Raw genomic sequence first — 14,496 nt, 5'->3', positions numbered from 1 at the left:
AATATTTAGTCTTTACAGTGTACAAAAAAAGGTAGCCAAATCTAGCTGATGATCAAAAGAGGGTACCAGACAGATGGGTTATATTTCCGAAGTGCATGTCTAGCAGAAAATATTTGTAGGAATTAAACGAATGGAAAATAGAAAAGACGGTGCATGTGTTTGAAATCGCAAATCCATGTTGTCTATATACACATCCTTTTTAAAAAAATCTGACCATAAAACAAATATAATAATAATAATAATAACAAGAGTTGGAAGGGACTTTGGAGGTCTTCTAGTCCAATCCCCTGCCCAGGCAAGAAACCCTACACCACTTCAGGCAAATGGTTATCCAACATCTTCTTAAAAATTTCCAGTGTTGGAGCATTCACAACTTTTTATATAATCTTTATATAACTATTACATAGAAAATTATATCATCAATATAATTTCAAATAATAAAAAGTCTGGAAACCTCTTTAAAATAGAACTAGTGTTATGTCCATTGTACGTATTTTCTTCCACTACATGGGACAATCATTGTTACATAGTACCTCTTTTAAGATTTTCTTGCCTTAGAGATATTGACTGATATACAAGTTTCTCTATGGGGAAAAAGAAAAAGAGCTATAAGTTTGTCCCCTCAGGCATGTTAAACTACAAGTCCTAAAATTCGCATCCAGCATGGATACCAGATTGGGAAAAGCTGATGGGGGGATATGAGAGAAAGAGAATTTACGTTCAACTTTGCCTACTTGCACAAGGGACAAAAACAGATTTTAGTTTTCAGATATCCTGTTAGGCAAATAATACTTTCACTTGTTCCTTGCAATCTATTTAAGCAACTAAGAAGGAACCTGGACTGTTTTTATTAAACAGGAAAAACTATTTTCCTTAGTGTCTTGTTGAGTATCTTTATGCATCTTCATAAATAAATCCCACTGAATTCAGTGGGGTTATGCCCCACAAGTAGACAGAAGACTGGATTCTTAGCCTTTACATTATTATTATTATTTTAAAAAGATATATGTAGGCAATTGTTCTCTCTTTAGGTTTACTTTATTAACACCAGCTCTTATTCAATTCTGCGAAAAGAAAATGAACAGAATCAGCAACTTACTTGAACTGCTTGGTTGGGGACCCTTTGTTCGGGGTGCTCCCGCTTGGCGAGCCTTTGGCCACCCCTTTGAACATCTTGGCGTTGTCCTGGGAAACTCCCTGTTGCTGATATCGGGAAGGGTCTTGATGGGAGGCGTGAGTGTGCTGTACCTGCTTCTGCCTCTGCTCCTGTTGAGATGATCTGACAGGAAAGGCTGAGAAGGTGTGCACATTGCTAAAAGCGGAATCTGGAAAGCTCCTCCCAAAGTGCAGGTGATCAACAGCAGTGATGAAAACTTGCTTTAAAAAAAAAGGACTAGAAAAACCAGTTTATGACTGAATGAGTAAAAGCCAGAGGGAGAGTGGGAGACCCCACCCTGGTACTCAGAAAAATGTGCCTCTGTACAAGCCAAGACTTTCCCAGCTATATTCACACGGTTTTCAACAGCCATTTAATGCAATACCTTTCTTTGCCTGCAAAGGCTACTTCATTGTAAATCATGTTTGTCTATAGTAAAGAATAAAGTGCAACCCTATTCATAGCTAAAGCACAGAATAGATAACCTGTTTACAAAATGTGCTGTCCAAACTATATATTCATATTGAGAGAGATATTCTACATTATTATGTACTTGTTTATGTATGATGGAAGTATCTTCCTGTAGGAAGCAAGTATTCCATAAAGCAGGCTTAATTAAGAAAAGTATCAAGAACCCATGCCTTGAAAGTGACTTAAAATAAATCTGTTTGCTTCAATATCTGTCACATTGGAAGCCCAGGGTTGTAGTGAAAAATTATATTTTAGTTATATCTAGCGTGCCCAATAGGAATACTCCTTTAACCTTTTGTTAGACCATCATCTCTGTCAGGAATGGGAAGATCATATAGCAACTGGCTTTTCAAGCTCATTCATAAAGGGACTACCATGTTGGTAAAATTATCAGCTCTTGGCTATAAAACTTCGGAAGATTACTAGATGGTAGCATGGTGCCAATATGTGTGTGTGTGTATAATGTATCTGTTTTCTATCTACTGATAGTCATTCATATTTCTGCAACCTTGAGTTGGTAGTCTTAGGCATTACCAATCACAAGTCAAGAATTTATCTGAAGAGAAATGAGCAAAAGAGACTTCCTATTGGCTCCGGCCACCTTGTCATCCCTCAAGTAGTTTACGTAACCAACCACATTTTTATATATTAAAAAAGATCTTATGGTGCTCCTAAAGAACCCAGAAGCATTTTTGGAAATGACGATGTTGAGATTGGATTTTAGTTTTGCAGCATTCCAACTTCCCATTAATGGTCTTTAAACATATATCAAAATATTTGAAAAGCCAGGTGAGACACAGCTCCTGGCAAGTCCTAAGGTAATTCGACATGAATATGGTGTTCACAAATTTGACAATAGGAATTTCAGAAATGTAATGCCTCACTAAACCAATTGAATTCAGTGTGTTATGAACAGACTTTATTTGGTTTCAATATAAAATGGGTTGAAAAGCAACACAGGGTATATACATAGTTTGTATAGACTAATATACAACAAAACACACATTGCATACTGCATATTACACTCTAACAAAAAGCTCAGCACAAGGAAACAATGTGGAAACAAATGGAAATTGAGGTCTACAGACTATGTGGCCCCAGCTGCAATATTAGGACGTCTCTAAACAAAATTTATTCCTGACTTGCACCCTGTAGGCATGTCCTCTGCCTCCATTCTCCTGACATGCCATTCAACATCTCTGATTAGTCTTTTCCAAACTCAAGTCTGCCAAAGGGGTTCACTGCCACCATTCATTGCCCAGGCAGGCCTAGGTTACATCAATAACACAATATGCCCTGAGATTTCTAATGGAGCAGCGGGCAAAAAATATTGATGCCTTGATTTCTCTCACTATTTATCTGTTTTCCAGTGATCTTCTGTAACAGCAAAGAGCTTGCTTAATTATAAATAAACAATAACTTTCTGCACCTGTCAAGTTCTTGCCTTCACCCAGACACAAAATTCACTTGGTGAACCAGCTTAATTTGCCTTGCAGGGATGTTGTGAGGATAAAGGTTGGATAGGAAAGTAATAAAGAATAAACAAACACATTGATCAGCATTATAGCATTACATTATTTATTACTTACGGTATCTATCAAGTCTATCTCATTGGCGTCACATATCTTTTTTCTATTTATTGCTTCCTTTGCCAATCTTCCAAATATGTGCATTTGGAAGACTACTGTATTTTATGATGTTCACTCACTGAGACTGAGCATTCATTTGTGGACCTTCCTGTGTTATCTGATGAAAATCTAGTTCATAGAATGTGCAGCCCACAGAACAACTGTAAGATGAGTTGGCAACTTGCAGCTTTCTTCATAGATTGCTGGAACTAATGACTCAGTGATATTGAATTCACTCTATAGATGTGAGATTTGAAGTGGCTTCATTCTAAAGTAACTCAAATACACACCACACACAAACACAGAGTGGGAGGGGCGGGGAGAGAGAGAGGGAGAGGGAGAAAGAAAGCAATCTGTGATACTTTCATATGATAGTAGATAGATCCAACAATGACCTACTTTTCAGTTTCAACTGATTTAACATTCCTCTTTACAAATATGTAGGCAAACTGCACTAGCTATTTCTTTCCGCCTTCCAAGGCGGAAGTTTAGAGTGGAGTAAGTTTAGTCAAAATTGGCATTAGTGGTTTGCTAAGCCCTTTTGGCTTTGGTGATCAATGCCATCTGTGATACAACTGATATGGGTGTGCAGGAAAAATATGCAACCCGTTTTACATCTGCTGCCAAGAATCTGACTGGAAAGAAAAGTCTTGCCAGAAATAATATCAAAGCATGACACTCCTTCATAGGCAGAATAAACATAGAACTCAAATGGTTTTTGTGTGCAGTTTATGTCATTTTCTGGGACACAACTAGAGAGGAATTTGGAATTGAAGTTGAAGAAGTGAGACATACACGTGTAGATCTAGGTAGTAGAATCTAAAGATATCCATTTAATTAGAGCTTTTTGGTACTGCTTGTGGAAACCAGAGAATCAGAGAATTTTGTTGAATGCTGGATATGAATGCAAATGCTTCACATGCGTTCAGGATTCAGGGTGTTTCTGTGCATTCACAAATTGCTTGTAGCAGGGATTCTTACAGCATTTCTGCTAGAGTAGAAATATCTAAGCTGCAGAAAATCTGGGAGACTACAAGATAGGAGCAAAGACTTAGCAATTTCTGCTTAATATTACCTGGAACTTTGCAGATCACAAATGGCAATCCTCCTCATTTCAAACACGTATTAATGCATCTCTTTAAGATAAGATACAACATAATTCTCCAACCAGATGCCTTTTAGAGATTAGGGGCTCATTTCCCATAATTTCCAGTAAATACTATATAGCTGAAAACCATTGAGATCATATTTGTTGTGTTAACAGAAGGATGAGATACAGTATTATATGATAAGCATCCATATTTCAGGATTTTTTTGTGTTGGAAACCAAGAGGTACAAAATCCTACATCTTGTGTTTTCTCTTTGCCATCTTTACCATCTGATCTGGCCACAGCTGGAGACCAGAGGAAGTGTACCAGACGCATTAGTGGTTCAATGATGTTAGATGTTCCCAAATATTTCTTTCATTTTTATTTCAATTTTCTCATCACTGGTGATATCTTGATCTGATATTTCTGGACATCAAAACCAATTTTAAACATGTCAGATTAAAAGAAAAACAGTCGGTAGCTGATGCTAGTAGACATATGAAATGAAAATGAAGAACTCTTTAGTTTTTCTTCAATCATTTCCTACATGGACATACACTGCATTTTCTGACTTAAGTATTCAACAGTTCCTACTTTAGAAACTCTACATTAGCTTTTATTAGAGGAAAGAACAGATCCAGTGAAAATCCCCTGACTATATTATTAAACCCCTAACATTTGTTTCATAGAAGTGATCATTAAATACTCCTATTATTAATGTGAATATTACATTATGAACAGTGGTGGGTTTCAAATTTTTTAACTACTGGTTCTGTGGGTGTGGCTTGGTGGGCATGGCTTGGTAGGCATGGCAGGGGAAGGATACTGTAAAATTTCCATTCCTTCTCCACTCCAGGGGAAGGTTACTGCAAAATCCCCATTCACTCCTGATCAGCTGGGATTCGGGAGGCAGAGAATAGATGGGGGTGGGGCCAGTCAGAGGTGGTATTGACTGGTTCTCCGAACTACTCAAAATTTCTACTATTGGTTCTCCAGAACTGGTCAGAACCTGCTGAAACCCACCTCTGTTTATGAAGGAGTAGACAACGAGAAAGGGAACTCATTGCATCTCATTGTATCATGCAGGTTCAAATTGTCAGCTAAATTTAAATTTTCTATTGTATTTTATAGGCTGACAGTTAGCATCCAACCTCTCCAATGCCAGGGCCACAATCCATTTCGAACATGGTGGCCTGTTCCACATGGAGATCGTTAACATATGACTGTCCCACAAGAAACACCTCAAAGCAGGAGCTTACTTCCACCTCCCAACTTGGAGTCCCCATCCCCAAAGCCAAGGCACCATAGCACGTTGCCACTATTTTCCTGTCATTTCTGGCTACACTGCATGAAGTGAGGGAGTTTTCTACTTCCTCCTCGTAGTAACTGAGGTGATTTCCTTTTCCATACCATCATGGGAAGAACGACGATCAGGAGAGGAAACCAGTAAGCTATTGTTTTTGTGCTCCGCTATTGGCTAGCTGGAGGGAGAACAGTCTGGATTCGGGGAAAGTAGAAGTGCAACAAAGATGGTAGTGAGAACACTCGCAATAACTGTGCTGGGGAATCTGTGAGCATAGAACTCGGAATGGGCATTTCTAAGAATTCACCCGTCACACAATATACTTGACAATAGCTTTTTCCAAGCTGACGCTTGCAGGCATGTTGAGACTGTGGCTCCTAGAAATCCTTTCTAGCTGATATTTGCAAGCCCAACATAACTGCAGTGTGCCAGTTTAGGGACGGGTGTCTGAGAGGATCTTTTCAAAGGCAAGAAAAGTGACCCAATGATGGAATTTGGGCAAGTAGTCTAACTGGAAGGACTGCAATGTCAGTGAGTTTCTATGCGTACTAGGCAGAAATCATTCTATATTGTACTCGTTGAGCAGGATCTGACAAAAATAACAGAGGGTGTTGCAAATAAACCCTTTAGGCACCTACTAAATGCAACAAAATGTTGTGCAGAACAAAAGAAGACAGAAGGCTTCGGGGAAAGGAATAGAAATGATGTTTCCAGTAGCAATTGCATTTGATGGTTATAATTATAAACTTTTTGCAAAACTGCTCAAAATCTCACAAAGGAATAAAGAATACCTATGGTTTTTACAAAAATAGCAGTTATTTAGCCATTCTTGGCATAATATGATGCCCTGCCTTTAAGAGTTCTTGGTTCTATATACGTAGGCTATTTCTGGTAGGGACATCTATTTTATTTATTTTTATTTATTTTATTTATTTTGTCACAACATCATACAAAAAGATTATATAGTATATACACATATAAACATATATAGGAAGAAGAAAAGAAAAACAATAGGACAGGAACGGTAGGCACATTTGTGCGCTTATGCACGCCCCTTATGGTCCTCTTAGGAATGGGGTGAGGTCAATAGTAGAAAGTTTTTGGTTAAAGCTTTTAGGATTATGGGAAGAGACCACAGAGTCAGGTAAAGTATTCCAAGCACTGATGATTCTGTTGCAGAAGTCATATTTTCTGCAATCTAGATTAAAGCGGTTTACATTAAGTTTAAATCTATTGGTTGCCCTTGTATTATTGCAATTAAAGTTGAAGTAGTCTTTGACAGGAAGGACATTACAATAGATGATTCTGTGAGTTAAACTTAGGTCTTGTCGAAGGCGACGGAGTTCCAAGTTTTCTAAGCCTAGGATTTCAAGTCTGGTGGGATAAGGTATTTTGTTGTTTTCAGAGGAATGGAGAACTCTTCTTGTAAAATATTTCTGGACACGTTCAATTGTATTGATGTCAGAGATGTGGTGAGGGTTCCAAACAGGTGAGCTGTATTCTAGAATTGGTCTAGCAAATGTTTTATATGCTCTGGTTAGTAGTGTGGTGTTTTGGAAAAGAAGCTACATAAAATTAGGTTTACAACTCTTAGAGCTTTTTGCTATGTAGTTGCAGTGGGCTTTGGCACTTAGATCATTTGACATGAAAACTCCAAGGTCTTTAACGGGATGGGGTCGTCTGTAAGGTAATGTCCATCTAGTATGTACTTAGTTTTAGAGTTCTTTTTCCTATATGTAAGACTGAGCATTTGCTGGTTGAAATTTGAGCTGCCAATTTTAGACCAAGCGTTAGATGGTCAAGGTCGTTTTGAATGATAGAAGGGTTGTCTGTGGTGTTAAATAGTTTGACATCGTCAGCAAAGAGAACACAATTACTTGAGATATGGTCACAAAGATCATTAATGTATAGAATAAAGAGTGTTGGTCCAAGGACGCTGCCTTGAGGAACGCCACTCTTGACAGGAACAGGATTTGATAAAGCATTGCCAATTTTGACCACTTGTTGTCTGTTAGACAGAAAAGCAGATATCCATTTGTGGAGGGGTCCTGAGATGCCATAGGATGTTAGTTTAAGGAGAAGTTTATCGTACTACTGAGTCAAAAGCTTTGCAGAAGTCTATGTAGATTGCATCTATTGATTTGCCTTGATCTAGATTTGAAGTCCATATGTTTTTGCAGTGGAGAAGTTGTAAGTTACATGATAACTGTTTCCTGAAACCAAATTGTTTGTTGGAGAGTAGGTTGTTAGTTTCTAAGTGTGAGGTAATGGATTGGTTGATGATAGATTCCATGACTTTGCAGGTGACGAGCAAAGGGAGATCGGTCTGTAGTTTTCGACTAAGCTGGGGTCTCCTTTTTTGAAGATGGGGATGACTGTGGCTAGTGACCAAAGTTTGGGAAGAGAACTGGTAGTGAAAGCTTTATCAAAGATAATACTTAGGGGTTCAGCTATATTAATGGAAAGTTTTTTTAAGAAATATGCACATAGACCATCAGGTCCAATAGAAAGCGATGGTTTTAAGTTGTGAAGAGCTTTACCAACATTGTCTTCTGTGAAATCTATATGAATTAAATCATCATAGTCATTGCTGGTTTGTTTGTGGAATGTTGAATATGTGTTATCGGAGTTTACAAAAACTGAGCCAAAGAAAATGTTGAAGAGGTTTGCTTTGACTGTTTCGTCATTGCATTCTTTGTTGTTAGAATCTTTTAGTGGTGGGATGGATCTTGAGTCTTTAAGTTTATTGTTGACAAAATTATAAAAGGCACGATTAGAATTTGTGCGTAGAAGGTTCTCTTCTTGCTTGGTGTGGTAATTTGTGCATTCAGTTTTTATTTGGTTGCATATGTTTCTGTAGCGGTTTCTGAAGTTTGTAACATAGCCTTTTTTGTTCCTTTTCCAGAGGGATTTTTTTTTTGATTGATATGGGTAGTTTGTTTTTCTTGGACATGGTAGTCGTTCGTGGTACATATAATTTAATGACTCTATTGATTTCAAGTAGGAAGACTCTATAGAGGTCATCAGCGGTTATGCAGGTTGCAAACAGATTTTGCCAGTTCAGAAATGAAAGATCGTTGTTTATAAGGTCGTAATTGGCTTTCTTGAAGTTGTAGTTGGGAGTTCTGTTGTTATGACGATTTAAGTATGGACGTATATTGAGACGAAAATCAATCATGCAGTGGTCACTGTTTGAAAAAGGTTCTTTAATTTGTAGTCCGTAAATTGAGTTTGGATTGTTGCAGAAGATGAACATAGGAACCTACATAGGAACATTGGAAGGTTTTGAAAGGAAGACATTAAAGGCAAGTGTAATCAACATCATTGATTATCAACATCATTACTGAAACTTAGTTATTGCAAAAGGTAAGGTTTATGAGGAAATATTGCAATGTCCTGAGGTTTTTTGGGGTGGGAGCTTTGAAAAAAAGTAAGTCTGAGTATATAATTTCATAAATTTTTACTTATTTTTATTTTTACTTGTATGAAATGTTTTGTGGCATGGAAGAATTAGATAGAAAGTGGTTTATAGCCGTTGCTTAATGGGATATGTCTGTCTACCTAAATTTGTTGCCTTCTAAATGTCCTCACAAACCCAATCAGTGCATTTTGAGAGCTGTAGACTTGCATTTTTAGTGGGAAATCCCACATATGAAGAAGAACAAAAAAAAGAGATAAAGCAAGATCACGTTGTTAGGACCCTGTTTATGGGAAGGTCTCCCTTACTGGGTTGAAAAGAAGAAAGAAATGAATCCAATAACCCATGGTAGCTTAACCAAGCCTTTTAACTTCTGGGCTCACAGGTAATCTTAAAAATTAACATCAACCTGTAGGAGACATTTATTATTTATTTATATCCTGGATTTATTCTTTTTACAAATAACTCATTGATTTAGAGCAGGGATGTCAAACTTCCATTGTCACGATGGTGTCACATGACATATTGGCATCCCCTCCCGGTTGCTAAACTGGGCATGGGCGTGGCCAGTGCGTGACACATCTGGCCCCTGGGCCATGAGTTTGACAGCCCTGGTTTAGAAAGTAGGATACCAGGAAAAGATGGAAGCTTTGTACTCAATTCTGTTGAAACCTGCCACAGTTTTTTTTAAATGAAAGCTCGCAGCCTATATGGCTAGCAAGAGCTACAATCGCTCTATCAGTAGAAAGGGGGAGATGGCTTCTTTAAGTGACAGATACTTCTCCTGAGCTGTTTCTCCTAAATTCTCCAGCTGTTCTGTGTTTCCTGAATGTACATGCAGGCAGCCATCTACTTATTTTCTATTGCTTGGACTATCTGTCCATGCTGTTTTCTGTGTGGTGCTGTTGCTATATTCTTTCTGTTTTGCTTTGTTTTTTTAATTTTTGCTATTGTTTTTATTCTTGCCTACAGCTAAAATAAAAATTGATTCATTGATCAACTGACATGGTTACATGATGACATTGACTGACAGTGTTATATAGTTAGTTCCTTCTGGCTACTATAGATCTAAAGTTTTGATACAATGAGTGTTTAATGTTGGAGTAGGTAGGGAGCTCAGGAAAGTAGAATTGAAAAGATAAAGCAACACATTGACTGGATTTTTATTTCAAGGTAAGCCATGGTTTGTTTTAAGATGAAGTAGACACACTAGCGAATTGCAATGACCTAGTTCATACATAACTCTGGCTTTGCATCATGATTTTCAAAATACAGTAGCCTAGGTTATATAGTATACTAAGCGATAATCAGACTACATTATAGAATAGATTATTATTGCTTAAGTATACCTCCCTTATTCAATAATTATCTCCATCCGATTTAACTATTCGGTGGAGAGTTGGAACAGGTTACAGATGTGCAATTTTGTCCACATTGGGTTCTAGCTAAATTGACTTTTGCCAGCCAAGTGCTCTGCAGCTACAGTCACATGGCTAACTTGCATGGAAAATACTGGCAGTCCTCAACTTACAACAGTTCATTTAGTGACCCTTTGAAGTTATAACGGCACTGAAAAAAGTTACTTATGAACATTTTTCACACAACATTGCAGCACCTCCATGGTTACATGTTCAAAATTCAGAAGCTTGACAACTGACATTTATGATGGTTCCAATGTCCTGGGATCATGTGATCACATTTTGTGACCCTCTAACCAGCAAAGTCAAGGGGAAGCCAGATGCACTTAACAACCGTGTTACTAATTTAACAACTGCAATGATTCACTTAACAACTGTGGCAAGAAAGGTGGTAAAACTCACTTAACAAATTTCTCACTTAGAGAGGCTTCCGGTATGGCTCCGCTTCATGGAGAAGCAGCTATGATTTAGCTGCTAACTCCCTAGTCAGTAGAGCTGTCAGGACATCGTAAATCTTGGTCCGACAGCTTGGAATTCTCTCCTTCGGGCAAAGAGGGAAAGATGAGCATTCGGGTTGAAGTTGAGACACCCTAATACAGCTACAGAAAAAGCTTCTGAGGCTTACGGGGAGTTATTTATTTTATTATTTATTTTATTAATCAAACTTATATACCGCACCATCTCCCGTAGGACTCAGGGCGGTTCACAGGCATATTAAAACAGTATAATAAATAAACATTAAAACCCAATTAAAAATAAATATTATCATGGCCTGATCACTAAAACAGTAAAACCTATAAAAACCCCATTAAAATATGCTAAAACCTTCTATCTTAGGCTAGTCCTGCACGCTGAAACAATAGAGTCTTCAGTTCACGTCTGAAGGTCCGGAGGTCGGGTAGTTGTCGTAATCCTGGAGGAAGCTCGTTCCACAGAGCTGGTGCCGCCACAGAGAAGGCCCTCCCCCTGGGGGCCGCCAACCTACATTGTTTGGTCGACGGCACCCTGAGGAGGCCCACTCTGTGGGAGCGCACAGGTCGTTGGGAGGCAATCGGCGGCAGAAGGCGGTCTCGAAGGTATCCCGGTCCTAAGTCATGGAGTTCTCCTTCCATAGCCTGATAAGCTCCTGGCTGGGCGAGGCTTCTGCCTTTATGGCGGACAAACGAAGCGTCCAATTTCCACGGCTGGAATTGATTTATGATGGACTGTAACGTGGACGGAGCAGAAACTGGAGTTTTAACACTTGTTTGTAAGAAGACTGCAAGCCCCTGAGGATATATTTGCTGCGAAGATAGGAGAGAAGAAAGCAAATGGCGGTTTTGTGGAATGTGTGTACTGAAAACGAAAGTTAAAGAAATGCTTACTAACAGCTAGTGTCGAAATAGAAGATATATAGAAAGATACTGACTAAATGGAAGAAACGAGAATCTTATGATTTATATTTTTTCTTCTTCTTTGGGATTATAGTGATTTAGAAGAAAAGTTTTTTGAATTTTTCTTTTCTAATTTTTTTTTTCTTTTTCTTGGTCCATTATTAAGCTATATTTTTTTTTTTAAAAAAATGGCTTTTAAGCAAATAGTGCCAAAAGTCATTAAAAACTTTGAAATTTCTTCAGCTCAGATTCAAAAACTAAAAGAAGAAATTAAAAAGGAATTAAGAAATTCTTTACAGGAGTTTTTGGAGAGTCATTTTTTAGAAATAGATCAAAAATTTGATGAAATAGAGAAAGAGATGTTGGATTTTAAGGAAGTGGTGGAAGAGCAGAAGAGGGAAATGAAAATGGTAAAGGATGCAATTGCGCAAATATTAAGCTCTTGTATTCAGATGCAGGATGATCTTGCAGAAATGAATAAAGCTAATTTAGAGTTGCAAAGGAAAATAGAAGAAATTCAAAAAAATCAAAACAATTGGAACTTAGATAATAAGATGGAAGATATACAGGCAAAGGTAGATAGGGCAGATGAAGAAAGAGTAATATTATAATATAGATTAATGGAATATGCTATAAGGGTGAGGGGGTTGAAACAAAATAGGAAGGAAAATTTAAAGGAGATTTTTACGCAAGCCTTTGCTCAGATAAAGGGTGTGGAGCCAGAAGATTTTGAGACTAATATTGAAAATAATAATAATAATAATAATAATAATAATAATAATAATTTAATTTGTATACCGCCCTTCTCCCGGAGGACTCAGGGCGGTGAACAGGCAGATAAAATAAAGACAATACATTCAATAAAAACAATATTATAAAAAACTTATTCCAATAGCCTAAATTTAAAATACAATACAAAATATAAAATAAACCCCAATAAAATCCATATTTAAAACCCTATTAAGCCAGTCCTGCTCGAAAGAATAGATATGTTTTAAGCTCGCGGCGAAAAGTCCGGAGGTCTGGAAGTTGTCGAAGTCCTGGGGGAAGCTCATTCCAGAGGGTAGGTGCCCCCACAGAGAAGGCTCTCCCCCTGGGGGTCGCCAGCCTGCATTGTCTGGCTGACGGCACCCTGAGGAGGCCCTCTCTATGAGGCGTGCAGTCGGTGGGAGGCATGTGGTAACAGAAGGCGGTCCCGAAGATATCCCGGTCCTATGCCATGGAGCGCTTTAAAGGTGGTAACCAACACCTTGAAGTGCACTCGGAAAACCACAGGTAGCCAGTGCAGCCTGCGCAGGATCGGTGTTATATGGGAGCCACGAGTGGCTCCCTCTATCACCCGCGCGGCTGCATTCTGAACTAACTGAAGTCTCCGGGTGCACCTCAAGGGGAGCCCCATGTAGAGCGTTACAGTAGTCCAGGCGAGAAGTGACGAGGGCATGAGTGACCGTGCATAAGGCATCCCGGTCTAGAAAGGGGCGCAACTGGCGGACCAGGCGAACCTGGTAAAAAGCTCTCCTGGAGACGGTCGCCAAATGATCTTCAAAGGACAACCGTCCATCCAGGAGAACCCCCAAATTGCGCACCCTCTCCATTGGGGCCAATGATTCGCCTCCAACAGTCAGCGTTGCAGCTGACTGTACCGGGATGCCGGCATCCACAGCCACTCAGTCTTGGAGGGGTTGAGCTTGAGCCTGTTTCTCCCCATCCAGACCCGTCGGCCTCCACACCGAGACAACACTTCAACAGCTTCATTGGGGTGGTCAGGGGTGGAAATGTACAGCTGGGTGTCATCCAGCGTACAGTTGATAACTCACCCCAAAACCACTGATGACCTCGCCCAGTGGCTTCATATAGATGTTGAACAGGAGGCGAGAGAACTGACCCTGTGGCACCCCACAAGGAGGCGCCTCGAGGTGACCTCTGCCCCCTGTCAACACCGTCTGCGATCGGTCGGAGAGATAGGATGAGAACCACCGATAACGGTGCCTCCCACCCAATCCCCAACCGTCGCAGCAGGATACCATGGTCGATGGTATCAAAAGCCGCTGAGAGATCAAGGAGAACCAGGGCAGAGGAATAACCTCTATCCCGGGCGCTCCAGAGGTCATCCACCAATGCGACCAAAGCTGTCTCAGTGCTGTACCGGTCGGAAACCGGACTGGAACGGGTCTAGATAGACAGATTCATCCAGGTACTGGGGTAACTGGTGTGCCACCACACTCTCAACAACCTTCGCCACAAAGCGAAGGTTGAGACTGGACGATAGTTACTCAAAACAGCTGGGTCCAGGAAGGCTTCTTGAGGAGGGTCTCACCACCGCCTCTTTCAAGGCGGTGGGAACAACACCTCCCTCAGAGAAGCGTTAACAATCCTGGAGCCAGCCTCGTGTAACCTCCTGGGTGGCCAGCACCAACCAGGAGGGACACGGGTCCAATAAACATGTGGTGGCATTCAGCCGCCCCAGCAACCTGTCCATGTCCTCGGAGCCACAGGGTCAAACTCCTCCCAGATGGTCTCAACAAGACTAGCCTCCGTCACCTCGCCGAAACCACCCAGTTTTGGTCCAGGCCGTCCCGGCTGAGCGATTTTGTCAAACAGATACCTGCTGAAATCCTCAGCACAACCCTGTAAGGTCAT

General features: G+C 39.8%; 1 protein-coding gene across 1 annotated transcript in view; it reads right to left on the bottom strand.

The window, feature by feature from the left end:
- EVPL (envoplakin) overlaps positions 1 to 1,279 on the bottom strand; it is a 54,176-nt gene extending 52,897 nt beyond the window's left edge. The window contains exon 1 of the mRNA XM_058165938.1: positions 1,100 to 1,279. Coding sequence (XP_058021921.1) covers positions 1,100 to 1,173 — 74 coding nt within the window. The 5' untranslated portion in view covers positions 1,174 to 1,279. The remainder of the gene's footprint in view (positions 1 to 1,099) is intronic.
- Positions 1,280 to 14,496: the final 13,217 nt, after the last annotated feature.

This window comes from Ahaetulla prasina, chromosome 2, assembly GCF_028640845.1.
Source record: "Ahaetulla prasina isolate Xishuangbanna chromosome 2, ASM2864084v1, whole genome shotgun sequence".
Taxonomy (NCBI): domain Eukaryota; kingdom Metazoa; phylum Chordata; class Lepidosauria; order Squamata; family Colubridae; genus Ahaetulla; species Ahaetulla prasina.
The sequence above is the reverse complement of the archived record's forward strand: the minus strand, read 5'-3'. Positions and strand labels throughout refer to the sequence as shown.